Below are 13,713 nucleotides of genomic sequence, written 5' to 3'. Positions count from 1 at the left end.
TGTATAAGCGATTTCGTGACTTTATTTTTCCTAACAGCTGTGTAGTATTCCATTGTGTAGATATACCACAGTGTCTTTATCCACTCTTCTGTTCTTAGGCACAGTTGTTTTCAGATTCTGGCTATTGTGAATAGTGCTGCAATGAACATAGGAGTGCAAAGAGCTTTTCTATATTGAGTTTTTGGGCTCAGTGGGTATATTCCTAGGAGTGGTATTGCTGGGTCATGTGGAAGCTTCAAAAAGGAACAGTTTGGTAGTGGATTTAAAAGTTGGACATATGGAACCGTAAGGAAACATAAGGAGCCAGAGCGATAGTACAGCGAAAGGGCATTTGCCTTGTACGCGTCCTACCTGGGATGGACCTGGATTTGATTCCTGACATCCCCTATGGTCCCTTAAGTCTGAACCCTTGATCCCCACCGGCTGTGGCCCAAAAACCAAAAAATAAATAACAGTTGGACATACATATGTGTGAGTATATTGATATAAAATAAAGAACTGAATAAATAAAGGGGGATAGAGATCAGTGTTTCCCCTTACAAAATAACTTCATATAAGTAAATACTGTATAGGAATAGTTCCTTGGTTTTTTTTTCCTTTCCCTCTGACAAAAGTGACCTAGACAAAGTGTGACTCTCCAGAGAAAAAGTATATTAAAGGGAAAAATAATAACTGTACAGTGTAAAGACCTGTCCTATATACCCCTTAACTAAGTGAACAATCATGGTTAGATAATTCATATTGATATGTTTTACTTCCTTAAAGAGTATGATAAGCAGGCCAGAGAGATAAGTGGGTAAGGCACATGCCTTGCATGTGCTGACCTGGGTTCAATTCCTGACATCCCAAATGGCCCTCCTGAAACCTGCCAGGAAGGATTCCTGCGTTCAGAGCCAGGAGTAACCCTTGAATATAGCTGGGAGTTACCCCCACTCCCCCCAAAAAAGCACCACAAATATGATAAGCTTGTGTTTCTCTTTGTTTTCTTCCCAAAAATCCATAACCTCAATCTACATATGAGGAACACATCAAACATACTCAAACTAAGGAACATTCTATAAGATACATTTTAAATATTAAGATGATGAGAGCTGAGAGGGGCCGGAGAGATAGCACGGAGGTAAGGCATTTGCCCTTCATGCAGGAGGTCATCGGTTCGAATCCCGGCACCCCATATGGTCCCCCGTGCCTGCCAGGAGCAATTTCTGAGCCTGGAGCCAGGAATAACCCCTGCCTGAGCACTGTCGGGTGTGACCCAAAAACCACACACACACAAAAAAAAGATGATGAGAGCTGAGAGATGCTCAGAGGACTGGTGTGCATGCTTTCTCTTGTTCAGTCCCCGAATCTCAGTGACCCTTTCACAGCCCCCCTTGGAGTGGCTGAGCACTGCACTGTGCCTTGGAGTGCTTCCCAGCATGACACAAGAAACAAAATAAGGTGCCAGAGTGATAGCAAAGTGTATAGGGTGTTTGCCTTGCACATGGCTTACCCTGCACCCAATATAGTCCCCTGAGCAGTGCCAGGAATGACTCCTGAGTGCAGAGCCATAAGTAACCCTGAGTACCTCTGGATCTGGCCCCCAAAAAAGCAAAACTAAAAGAAAAGGAAAACAGTATCAAGGGGCTAGAGAGATAGCACAGCGGTAGGGTGTTTGCCTTGCACGCAGCTGATGCAGGATGGACCTGGGTTTGGTTCCCAGCATCCCATATGGTCCCCCGAGCCTACCAGGTGTGATTTCTAAGTGCAGAACCAGGAGTAACCAATGAATGCTGCTGGTGTGGCCCCAAAACCAATAAAAATAGAGTGTCAAGTTTGTGAAAAATTAGGAAGACACCTGTGTTTCACAGACTAGAGGAAATAAACTAAGAGGTTGGAGTGATAGGCCAGTGGGTAGGACACTTGCCTTGAAGGCCTCTGACTCAGTCCAGGATCAATCCCGGCATCCCATGTGGTCCATTAAGAGTGATTCCTGAGCACAGAGCCAGGAGTAACCCCTTAGCACTTTCAGATGTGACTCTAAATACAAAAATTAATTACAACAGCCTTAATTGGCTTTTGAGTAGAAAAATGACAAGTAGCAAGACAACCCTAAATAAAACATAGTTTAATTAATATGGCTAGTCATTATTGTAGTGCTGTTCTCTTGCTTTGAAAGGTGTGCTGTGTAAACAGAGTAGGAGATATGCTAGAACTCTACACTATCTTTATGACATTTCTATAAATCCCAGGTTTGTTCAAGCAATGAAATATTTCATTTTTAGAAGTCTACCTTTCATCCCCTAACTTGGATATTACCCTTCCCTAAAGAAAATTGATGTTGCTAGTTCTTTTATCTTTTCCAGAGATACAAATAGGAACAGTCCTCCCTTTAAAACTATGCTCTAAAACTAATGTATAATATGTATACAGTACTGCATTTAGTGTGTGTGTGTGTGTGTGGCTCCACTGAGTAGATGTGCAGAAGTACTGTAATTTATTCAACTGGATTCAAACTGATGGCCAATTGTGTTTTACAATTATTTGCTATTACAAATAATTCTGCAATAGATAACCTTATCTTGCAAGAATATACTTTTACAAGTATATAGGATACATCTGAACAAGAATTCCCTGATTATAGCATATGTACACTTGTAATTTTGTTTATCTACTGGGGGGCAAGGGGTGAGCCAGCTCTTGGAGTACTCGGCTCTTACTCCTGGCTCAGAGTTCATTCCTAGCAGGGCTCAGGGAGCCATATGTGGTACCTACCCAGTTGTTGAACTCAAGATTCGCCACATGCAAGACAAGCTAAACTCCGCTTTATTCCTTAAGAGACAGGGCTGGACCATGGATTGAATTCAAAGCAGCCACAAATAATCATTTTAAAACTTACTGCTTTCCTATGAGGATTCTGTGTGTTACTGCACCTTGTCCCCATTCCTTTTATATCCTCTCACCCTTGCTCCTTGATATCTTCCTTTTGTGTAGTGAAACAACATTTATCTATTTAATTTTGTTTTGGAGTTTTTCATATGTAATATTTATAATACATTTTCGTTAGTATAGTCTCTGCCGTCCATATTTTATATTTTGTTTGGTTGGTTTCGGTGCCTGAGAATCAAACCTGAGACTGTACTAGAACTGAGCTACATCCTTAACTTCTACTGATGCTATTATAGAGCCATCTTTAAATTATTGGGAAATTTGTTATCTTGAGAATTTCAGAAATGTGACATGTTTTTCTCTGTTTTTTTTTTTTTTTTTTTTTTTTTTCTTTAAAGTTTTTGGGCCATACCCAGCAGGGCTCAGGGTTTACTCCTGGCAGGCTCGCAGGACCATATGGAATGCCAGGGATCGAACCCAGGTCTGTCCTGGGTTGGCCTCGTGCAAGGCAAACACCCTACAGCTGTGCTATCACTCTGGCCCAATGGCATGTTTTTCTGTTTGTTTTAGATGTCCTTTGTAATCCTTATTGATGCTGCTAAGTATTCACCATTCAGAAAGTCACATTCATTATTAAGTTTATATCCTGGATGTTTTCTTTTTTCTTTTTCTAATGTTAATAGAATCTTTTTCCTTTACTATTATTTCACAGACTTTTTTGTGTATATATGTAAGGTTTCTTAATTCCATAATATTAATTCTGTGCCCAGGCCATCTTAATAAGTTAGTTTATAGTTTTTTAGATACTTCTCTGATTTTCCAGATACATGGTCCTGTTATCTATAAGTGATATGTTTGCTTTCTTTTCAATTCGTATACTCCAACCACGAGCTTAAAGTGCCACAGTAATGCTGTGTAGGATGAATCTTGGTGAGTATAGTGATGGTATGGTAAAATCTTTAGCATAGGCAGGAACACCTGGTAATGAGAGCCAGTGAACCTCAAAATGGGGTTTGGGTTTTGTTGTATCACCTTTCTTTCTTCTTCTCTAGATGTGAAATCCGGCAGCTATACAGTGTTACAAGTGGTCGAAGCCCTTGGGTAAGTAAGAGCTTATAGATAAGATTTAAGATTTCCCTTCTCTTTCCCTGCTGGTAAATTCTAAAAATGTTACTTTGTCTATTGCTTTACTGGAGGAACCCCCAAGTCTCCTAAGGTAGCTAGCACCCACCACCCTGTCATATCCACACTTCCTGGGAAATGTCATCTGACTACATCCCCTCAGGAGGTATTGGCAGCACACACATCCTTTGTGCCACTTCATCTCCTGCATCCACCCACAAGCTAGGGATGAAGTGGGTCTTTCAAGGCCATCAACATATTTAATTAGAGCTAGGAGTACTCTTTTGCTTTTTCATACCCACCATGCCAGTCAGCCTGGCGCTGACTCAGATCTCCCTTGATCTCTGCCTGGGGAAAGGGTCACCTGGAGGCCAAACTTGCCAGACTCCCATGTTAGGGAAAGACTTGGGAAAATAGCTAGACGATCAGTGCTATAATCAGATACTCTCATCTCCAGAAGAATATGTATGTAATGTAGTGCCTATTCTTCATAGTTCGTACTTGGTAGACCATTTAAACTGACAAATCTTATTAATGTACTTAAATGTCCTGACCAGCCTATCTTTTAGAAGAAAAAAATGTCAACACTGGGAGTGTAAATGAAGTCACTGCCCTGCACTTCCACACTCAAGACTATTTTGGCCTTTCAATTGACTTTGTTGTTTCCGTGATTCATTTGGGGAGGTTTTACACCAGGCATTGCTGTAGAAGGATGCAAGTGATGCAGGTGATTGCACTGGGGCTTCCTGCATGTAAAGATGGAGCTCTTTGAACTATCTCCCTGACTCCTTCTTGGTCTATTTTTGAAGTAACTGCTTTATTGGAATATAATTCACATACAAAGTATGCATTAAAAAAAATTTTTTTTTTTTTTGGTTTTGGGGCCACACCCGGCGGTGCTCGGGTTACTCCTGGCTGTCTGCTCAGAAATAGCTCCTGGCAGGCACGGGGGACCATATGGGACAACGGGATTCGAACCAATCACCTTTGATCCTGGAACGGCTGCTTGCAAGGCAAACGCCGCTGTGCTATCTCTCCGGGCCCTAAAAAAAATTTTTTTGATGGGGGGTTAGATCACACCTCCCCATCTGTATGTTTTTGATGGGGGTGTGACCAAACCCCCCCATCTGTGTTCAGGGCTTACTCCTGGCTCAGGGATCACTCCTGGAACTGTTTGGTGACTGTTTGCAATGCTGGAGATCAAACAAGATCAGCAGTATGTAAGGCAAGTGCCTTCATCCCTATGATTATCACTTTGGCCCCTATAATTCACAGTGCGAAATGCAGTGTGATCTTGCTACATCATTCATATTTACAGATTTGCACAATTATTACCACAATCAGTTCTAGAATATTTTCATTATCTCAGAAAGAAATCCCTATTCACTTCATAAACAGTCATACCATACCCTATTCTGTCTGTCTTTGAATTTCTTTGTTCTGGGAGTTTTTTGTTGTTTTTTCGGTTTTTTTTTTTTTTTTTTTGGTTTTTGGGTCACACCTAACGGTGCTCAGGGGGTTACTCCTGACTCTGCATTCAGAAATCGCTCCTGGCAGGCACGGGGACCATATGGGATGTCGGGAATTGAACCCAGGTCCGTCCTGGTCAGCTGTGTGCAAGGCAAGTGCCCTACCACTGTACTGTCTCTTCAGCCCCTGTTCTGGGAGTTTCATATCAGTGGACCCATACCAAATAAGGGACTTTTTCACTTTATATAATTTTTTCAAGGCTTATCCCAGTTCTAGCACGTCTTAGCACTTTATTTCTTGCTAGATGGCTCTCCATTATATGGCTATATTCCATAATTTGTTTAACTATTTATTAGTTGATAAACATCTTGGTTATCTCCACATTTGGGCTCTTCTGAATAATGCTACTATATACATTTATATGTCCTGATACATTTTATTATGTTTTGTTTTGTTTGGGGGCCACACCCAATGGCGCCCAGGCGTTATTTCTGGCTCTGTGCTCAGAAATTATCCTGGCAGGCTTTGGGGACCTTAGGAGATGCTGGGGATTGAACTTGGGTTGGCTGCATACAAGACAAATGTCCTACCCATTGTACTTATCGCTCCGGCCCCATTGATTCTTTTTTTTTTTGGGGGGGGGGCCACACCTGGTAACGCTCAGGGGTTACTCCTGGCTATGTGCTCAGAAGTTGCTCCTGGCTTGGGGGACCATATGGGACACCGGGGGATCGAACTGCGGTCCGTCCAAGGCTAGCGCAGGCAAGGCAGGCACCTTACCTTTAGCGCCACCGCCCGGCCCCATGATTCTTTTATTTTTCCATTGATTCATTTTTAATACCCAGTTTTCTACTTATGAGGAGGAATCTTTCTACAAATTCCTATCAAAAGTAATTTTTTGGTTTGCTTTGTTTTTTGAGCCATACCTAGCAGTTTTTAGAGCTTACTCCTGGTTCTGCACTCAGTGATCACTCCTGTTTAGACATGGGTGGACTATATGGTGTGCCAGGGATCAAGCCCAGGTTGACAGCGTGCAAGACAAGCTCTCTACCTGCTGCATTATCACTCCAGCCCAGTACCCTCAATATTGAGACTTCACTCAGTTTCCCTGACAACTTTGAAATAGCTTCTGTTTCTACTTTTACTTGCTTAAATTCCCCTTAAATAATTTTTTTTTTTTTTTTTTTTTTTGGTTTTTGGGTCATGCCCAGCTGCGCTCATGGGTCACTCCTGGCTCTATGCTCAGAAATTGCTCCTGGCAGGCTTGGGGGACCATATGGGATGCCGGGATTCGAGCCACCGACCTTCTGTATGCAAGGCAAACGCCTTACCTCCATGCTATCTCTCCAGCTCAAATTTCCCTTAAATAAATTTAAATGTAATCTCAGTAGAGCTATTTTGAAAAAAAATCACCTCTTTAGGGGCCGGAGAGATAGCACAGCAGTAAGGCATTTGCCTTGCACAGAGCTGATTCAGGACGGACAGCAATTCGAATCCCAGCATTCCACATGGTTCCCCATAACTACTAGGAGCAGTTTCTGAGCACAGAGCCAGGAGTAACCCCTGATCAGTTTTTCAGTTTTTCGGTGTGACCCAAAATCCAAAAAGAAAAAAATACATACATATATATATATATATATATATATATATATATATATATATATATATATATATATCACCTCTTTATTGCATCAGTCCAGTCTTCACCCTGGCGTCTTATTTTTTGTTGTTTTTTCACTTTGGGGCCACATCCAGCAGTGCTCAGAGGTTACTCCTGGTTCTGTGCTCAGAGGTTACTCCTGGTTCTGTGCTCAGAAATGGCTCCTGGCAGACATGGGGGACCATATGGGATGCTGAGATTCAAACCAACATCGGTCCTGAGTTGGCAGCTTGCAAGGCAAGGCAAACACCCAACTATATCTCCAGCCCCTGACATCATCTTATTTTTAACTAGTCAATTGTTGTGGGGAGGATTTCTAAGACCTTAGTGACTTCTCTCAGTACCTTTTTTTTTTTTTTTTTTTTTTTGGTTTTTCAGGCCACACCCATTTGCTCAGGGGTTACTCCTGGCTAAGCGTTCAGAAATTGCCCCTGGCTTGGGGGGACCATATGGGACACTGGGGGATTGAACCACGGTCTTTCCTTGCAAGGAAGGCAGACACCTTACCTCTATTGCCACCTCACCGGTCCCCTCTCAGTATCTTTTTTAGTGGTAACATTATTTACTCCTATTTTGGTAGAAGCTCAACTACCAGTCATAACCTTGGGTTTGATAGGTAGCTGCTAAACTTTGTTTCAAAGGAATGTCACAGTTGTGCCACCAGGGAAGGAAGTAAATCCAAAACTCAAGTCTTTGTCTGTTGGTTATAGTTGCCACCTGTGCCTTTAAGAAGACTGGGATCAAGGACTGTAATGATAATACAGTGGGTAGGGCATTTGCCATGTCCTGGGTTCTCTCCCCAGCATTCAATAGGGTCCACTGAGCATTGCCAGGTGATTGCTAAGAATAGAACTAGGAGTCAGCCCTGAGCACCTTTGGGTGTGGCCTCCATCAAAAAAAAAAAGAAAAGAAAAGAAAAAGAAAGGAAAGAAGGGGGAAAAGGAAAGGAAAAAGAGGGCCGGAGAGGTAAGGTGTTTGCCTTGCATGCAGAAGGACGATGTATCCCGGCATCTCATATGGTCCCCTGAGCCTGCCTGGAGCAGTTTCTGAGTGTAGAGCCAGGAGTGGCCCCAGAGCCCTGCTGGGTGTGACCCAGAAACAAACAAACAAAAAAAAGAACAATCAAGCGTGCCTGGAGCCTTGAGTTGGTCTTATGCCAGGAAACTTCAGGGGTAGTTTTTGTATTTAGGCCAAGGTTATTCCTTTCCATGCCCCTCATATTTTGGTGGGCCTATGCAAACAACAATTGCCACTCTAACACCGTTTTTACTGTGCTTCTTTGACTCTAATCCTTTCCATGCCCCTCATATTTTGGTGGACCTATGCAAACTGTTGCCACTCTAACACCATTTTTACTGTGCTCCTTTGACTCTAATGCTTAAAAAAAAACCTCACTTAAACTTTTGAGGTTAACTTAAACTAATATGCATGTACATGGAAATGTAAAAAAAATACTATGCCTCTAATGTCTAAGGAGTTACATAAGTTTTGTGGCTTTAGATTGCCTTGTCTGCTGCTATGAAATATTATACTGTATTACAATCTGGGGACTTGAGGGACAAAGTAATTGTACATGGATTCTGTTTTATTTATCTTATTGTTCTTTGGCTGAAAGTTCAAAGTTAAGATATCAGCAAGGGGATTTCTTCTGAGAATTATGTTACAGGTGATTGTCCTTCCACTGTAACTTTACCTTGTCCTCTTTCTTTGCATCTTTGTTCTCATAATTAAAAATAAAAAATTAAAAAAAAAAGAGGAGGAGGAGGAGGAGGAGGGGAGGGGAAGGAGAAAGAGGAAGAGGAAAGGAAAGAGGGGAGAGGGGAAGGAAACAAAAGAAAGGAAGGAAAAAGCCAAATTAGGCTCTTCCCGTCTTGGATATTGGCCTGCACTTCAACCTGAGATTTACATTCTCAGCTCTCTCCCCTCTAGAAAATCTTGTGTTCTCTTGAGAAAACACAGTGTGTGTGTGTGTGTGTGTGTGTGTGTGTGTGTGTGTGTGTGTGTGTGTGTGGTCTCCTCTACTTAAAACTATTTTACTTAGCTTTATTTTACTTCAAAAATTTTTAAAGGGGCCGGAGAGATAGCACAGTGGTAAGGCATTTTTGCCTTGCATGCAGGACAGTGGTTCAAATCCCAGCATCCCATCTGGTCCCCTAAGCCTGCCGGGGGTGATTTCTGAGCATAGAGCCAAGAGTAACCCCTGAGCGCTGCCGGGTGTGACCTAAAAACAAAAACAAAAAAAAAATTTTTTTTTTTTTAAAGATAAGGGCTAGAGAGATAGTACAATGAATAAAGCATTTGCCTCTCATTCAGCTGACATGGTTCGATCCCAGGATTTCCATGCACTACCAAGCAGAATTACTGAGTGCAGGGCCAGGAGTAACCTCTGAGCATCAAGTAGATAAGGCAAAAAAAAAAAAAAAATTGGGTCTGGAGTGATATACAGTAGGTAGGGTAAATGCACCTTGCACGCAAACTGACCTGAGTTTGATCCCTGATACCGTATTTAGGTCTCCTGAACCCACCCACCAGGAGTGATCCCTGAGCACCACCAGGTGTGACCTAAAAACATACAAACAAAGCGAGATAAGTCTGGGGTTGAGTCCTTAGACTATGGCATTGCCCATACTTAGAATTATGAATACCTGAGACCCTTTCCTAGATTGCTTTTACTTTTTTTTTTTTTTAGTTTTTGGGCCACACCCGGCAGTGCTCAGGGGTTACTCCTGGCTGTCTGCTCAGAAATAGCAGGCATGGGGGACCATATAGGACACCGGGATTCGAACCAACCACCTTTGGTCCTGGATCGGCTGCTTGCAAGGCAAACACCGCTGTGCCATCTCTCCGGACCCTGCTTTTACTCTTTAACAGGTCTTTTTAATGCCAAGATTGAAGGGTTGAGTGACTAATTGTAAAAGATATATTCCTTGGCTTTATCTTATTTCCCCCAGGTCTTCGCTAGAGAATCCAGAACCCCGAACTCGTGCACGGGGAATCCAGCTTTTGTCACAGGTGCTACTCCAATGTCACTCCCTGCTCCTGGAGAAAGAAGGTACTGGAAGCACTAAAATAAGAGCATCTTCCTGGATTGCTGAGCCAAAGTCTTCATTGTCTATTCAAGTCACCTTTACAGGGAAGGAGGACAGGGTGGGTGAGGTGGGGTTTAAGGACCTGTGAACAACTGGCTTAAGAGTCCTTACTTCTTACTTGCATATATGGCAGAGATTATAATAACTGTCATGGAGAGTAGGACTAGAGCAATAGTACAGTGAGTATAGTGCTTATTAAAGAAACCTGGCTTCAGTCCCTGGCATCCCATATGATTCATCCCCAAACATCACCAGAAGTGATCCCTGAATGGTAAGCCAGGAGTAACCCCTGAGCACCATCATATGTAAATAATAATAATAATAATAATAATAATAATTGATATAAGAGGGACAGAGAGTACAGCTGGTAAGGCATTTGGTTTGCACTGTATTTGACTCATGTTCAATCCCTGACACCTCATATACAGTCCCCCAAGCACCACCAGGAGTGATGCCTGAGTGCAGACCAGGAAAAAGTCCTGAGCACCTCCAAGTATGATCCAAAAATAAAAACAAAAATTAGACCAAGTAGTGTTTCATAAGTCAGAGAAGGAAAAAGTAATGAAATGTCACCACACTTTAAAGAACTGAAAAGATAGATTTAGGAGCCAGGGGTGTGGCTCTGGTAAAGTATGCCTTTGGAGTCCATTCCTGTACCACAGGAAAAGAACAAAATTTTCTCATCTTCTGTAGCAGGCCTAGACAGACTACAGCCTGTTTTCATAAATTTCATTAAAACTTGGCAGTGCCCATCTACTATTGTTGGTGCTGCCTATCTGTTACAGTGCAAGAGTTGAGTAGTTTTACAGTGTCTTGCAAATCTGAAATACTTGCTGTCATTATCCTTTAAGCAAAGTTTACCAACCCCTTTCTACCGAAACGTACTTCTGGGAATTAGAAGATCTTTGACTGTGGGCCTGGGAGAATGAATAAGCTATTCATTACGTGAAGCCCCCCTCAAATAGCAGGACTTGTCAACTCTTTCTGGGTGAAGGAAAAAACTTTTAGTGAAGCCTAACCAAGAACAACCCTCACAAGCTTGGGAAGGAGCAGCCCTGGTGAGCCTCCAGAGCTTATGTAAACTGATGGCTGAATTTCCATTTGTGCAGTGGTACACCTGATCCTGTTCTATGAGAACCGCCTGAAGGACCATCATCTCGTGATCCCATCTGTCCTGCAGGGTTTGAGAGCACTTGTGAGTTCTTTCTCTATACCCCTATCTCCTATCCCTTCAATCCCCAGCCAGATATAAACCATATTGGGAGCCTTTGTCCAGTGAATTTTCTCCATGCCCTTTGGGATGGCTTCAAGTGCTGAGAAGATGCCCTAATATGGAACTACATATTTGTATCAGCCAGCTCAGCTTCTTTGTTTACTTTGGAGTTTGAAATTCAAAGCGTAACCGGAAAGAGCTGCAAGAAATAATCAGCTTGAGTAAAGGAACACTTTCCCCTGCTAGAGCTTATTCCTGAAACAGTAACTTGTGATTCCACTATGGCCAATTAAGCCTGTTGAGGTCTATGTCTGAGAGGCAGTAGTCAGATTTCCTTAGTGTTCACCTGTCTTCTTTCTTCCTCAGAGCATGTGCGTGACCTTGCCCGCAGGGCTAGCTGTCTCTTTGCTTAAAGCTATCTTCCAGGAGGTTCATGTACAGGTGAATAATAAGTTGTTTTCTTATTCTCTAATTCTAAATGCTTAACATAGCTGAATTAGATGGCAGAGAAATAATGCTTTCCAAATTCTGAGGTCTGGGGCCAGAGCAATAATAGGAATCCTGATATCGGTAAACAGAGCTCATCAGGAGTGACCCTGAGTAAGCCCTGAGCATTGCTGAGTGTGCCCCATAAACCAAAGAAAAAAAAGAAAAAATTTAAATAACTTCTGAGTTATTTCAGATCTTCAACCATGTTGTTCCTTGCTGTTGAATATATTAGAAAGAGGCTTTTTGGGGCCGGGCGGTGGCGCTGAGGTAAGGTGCCTGCCTTGCCTGCGGCTAGCCTAGGATGGCCCGTGGTTCGATCCCCCGGCGTCCCATATGGTCCCCCAAGAAGCCAGGAGCAACTTCTGAGCGCATAGCCAGGAGTAACTCCTGAGCGTCACAGGGTGTGGCCCAAAAAAAAAACAAAAAAAAAAAGAAAGAGGCTTTTTGCATCCCATATGATCCCTCCAAGCCAGGAGCAATTTCTGAGTGCATAGCCAGGAGTAACCCCTGAACGTCAAACGGGTGTGGCCCAAAAACCAAAAAAAAAAAAAAAAGAAACCAGAAAGAGGCTTTACTTTTTTTTTAGTTTTTGGGGCCACACTCATTTGATGCTCAGGGGTTACTCCTGGCTAAGCGCTCAGAAATCACCCCTGTGGGGCCCGGAGAGATAGCACAGAGGCGTTTGCCTTGCAAGCAGCCGATCCAGGACCAAAGGTGGTTGGTTCGAATCCCGGTGTCCCATATGGTCCCCCATGCCTGCCAGGAGCTATTTCTGAGCAGACAGCCAGGAGTAACCCCTGAGCACCGCCGGGTGTGGCCCAAAAACTAAAAAAAAAAAAAAGGAAGAAATCACCCCTGGCTTGTGGGGGGACCATATGGGACGCTGGGGGGTTAAACTGCGGTCCTTCCTTGGCTAGCGCTTGCAAGGCATACATTTTACCTCTAGTGCCACCTCACCGGCCCCAGAAAGAGGCTTTTCTAATGTCTGACTCTTACACCTAAATGTCAGGCACCTACCGAAATTCAGGCTGGGACCAGAGCCATAATACAGCAGACAAGGTGTTTGCTTTCTGTGTATACGACTGACCCAAGTTCAATCCCCAGTATCCCATATGGTCCGCTGTGCTCACAAGGAGTGATTCCTTAGTGCAGAGCCAGGAGTAATCCCTGAGTATCACCAGAAATGACTCAAAAACAAAACAAAACAAAAAATCAGGCATATTACAAAATTGCCACTTATTTTCTTTCACTGCATTCCCTTTTAGATTGATCTTTTACTGATATAAACAACACTTTGCTTAAGAGGTTGTGGAGCAAGTAGTTGTATCAGCAGTTATTCTTTGAACACTTACGTTGTTTCCTTTTAACTGTTTCTCCCACCCACAAGTCCCTGATACAGGTGGACCGGCACACAGTCTACAGTATCATCACCAATTTCATGAGAACTCGGGAAGAAGGTATAAGGCAGGGCTTATATGTGATTCATTCTCTTTCTCTACTCTCCTCTCCTTCTCCTCTTTCTCTCTCTCCTCTCCTCTTACACACACACACACATACACACACACACACACACACACACACACACACACACACACACACCCCAGCCATTACCAGGACTTATTTACACACACACACACACACACACACACACACATTTTACAGTAAAGAACCAAACTACACACACACACATTTTAACATTTTAACTGGGGGTTAAAGCAAAGAACCTAAACTATAAGGGAGAGGGAAGAAGGGAAACTGAGGAATGTACTCTGCTAGTGGAATGTGAGGGAAGGACAGAGTTG

The 13,713-nt window shown here is 42.9% G+C and overlaps 2 protein-coding genes across 7 annotated transcripts in view; both read left to right on the top strand.

Moving 5' to 3' along the window:
* The window catches only part of MMS19 (MMS19 homolog, cytosolic iron-sulfur assembly component), a 44,738-nt gene that overhangs the window by 10,683 nt on the left and 20,342 nt on the right, over positions 1-13,713 (top strand). For 5 of the 6 annotated variants that reach the window (XM_049790816.1, XM_049790815.1, XM_049790814.1 and 2 more), the window contains exons 2-6: positions 3,921-3,969; positions 10,072-10,172; positions 11,319-11,404; positions 11,789-11,863; positions 13,299-13,368. In XM_049790816.1, the coding sequence (XP_049646773.1) occupies positions 3,921-3,969; positions 10,072-10,172; positions 11,319-11,404; positions 11,789-11,863; positions 13,299-13,368 (381 nt within the window). Of the gene's footprint in view, positions 1-3,920; positions 3,970-10,071; positions 10,173-11,318; positions 11,405-11,788; positions 11,864-13,298; positions 13,369-13,713 lie in introns of those variants that run through there. The other variant, XM_049790817.1, reaches the window with a different exon arrangement.
* CRTAC1 (cartilage acidic protein 1) overlaps positions 1-13,713 on the top strand; it is a 541,606-nt gene that overhangs the window by 507,838 nt on the left and 20,055 nt on the right. The window lies entirely within an intron of this gene.

This window comes from Suncus etruscus, chromosome 17 (assembly GCF_024139225.1).
Source record: "Suncus etruscus isolate mSunEtr1 chromosome 17, mSunEtr1.pri.cur, whole genome shotgun sequence".
In the NCBI taxonomy this organism is placed as follows: domain Eukaryota; kingdom Metazoa; phylum Chordata; class Mammalia; order Eulipotyphla; family Soricidae; genus Suncus; species Suncus etruscus.
This window is presented reverse-complemented; position numbering and strand designations above follow the sequence as displayed.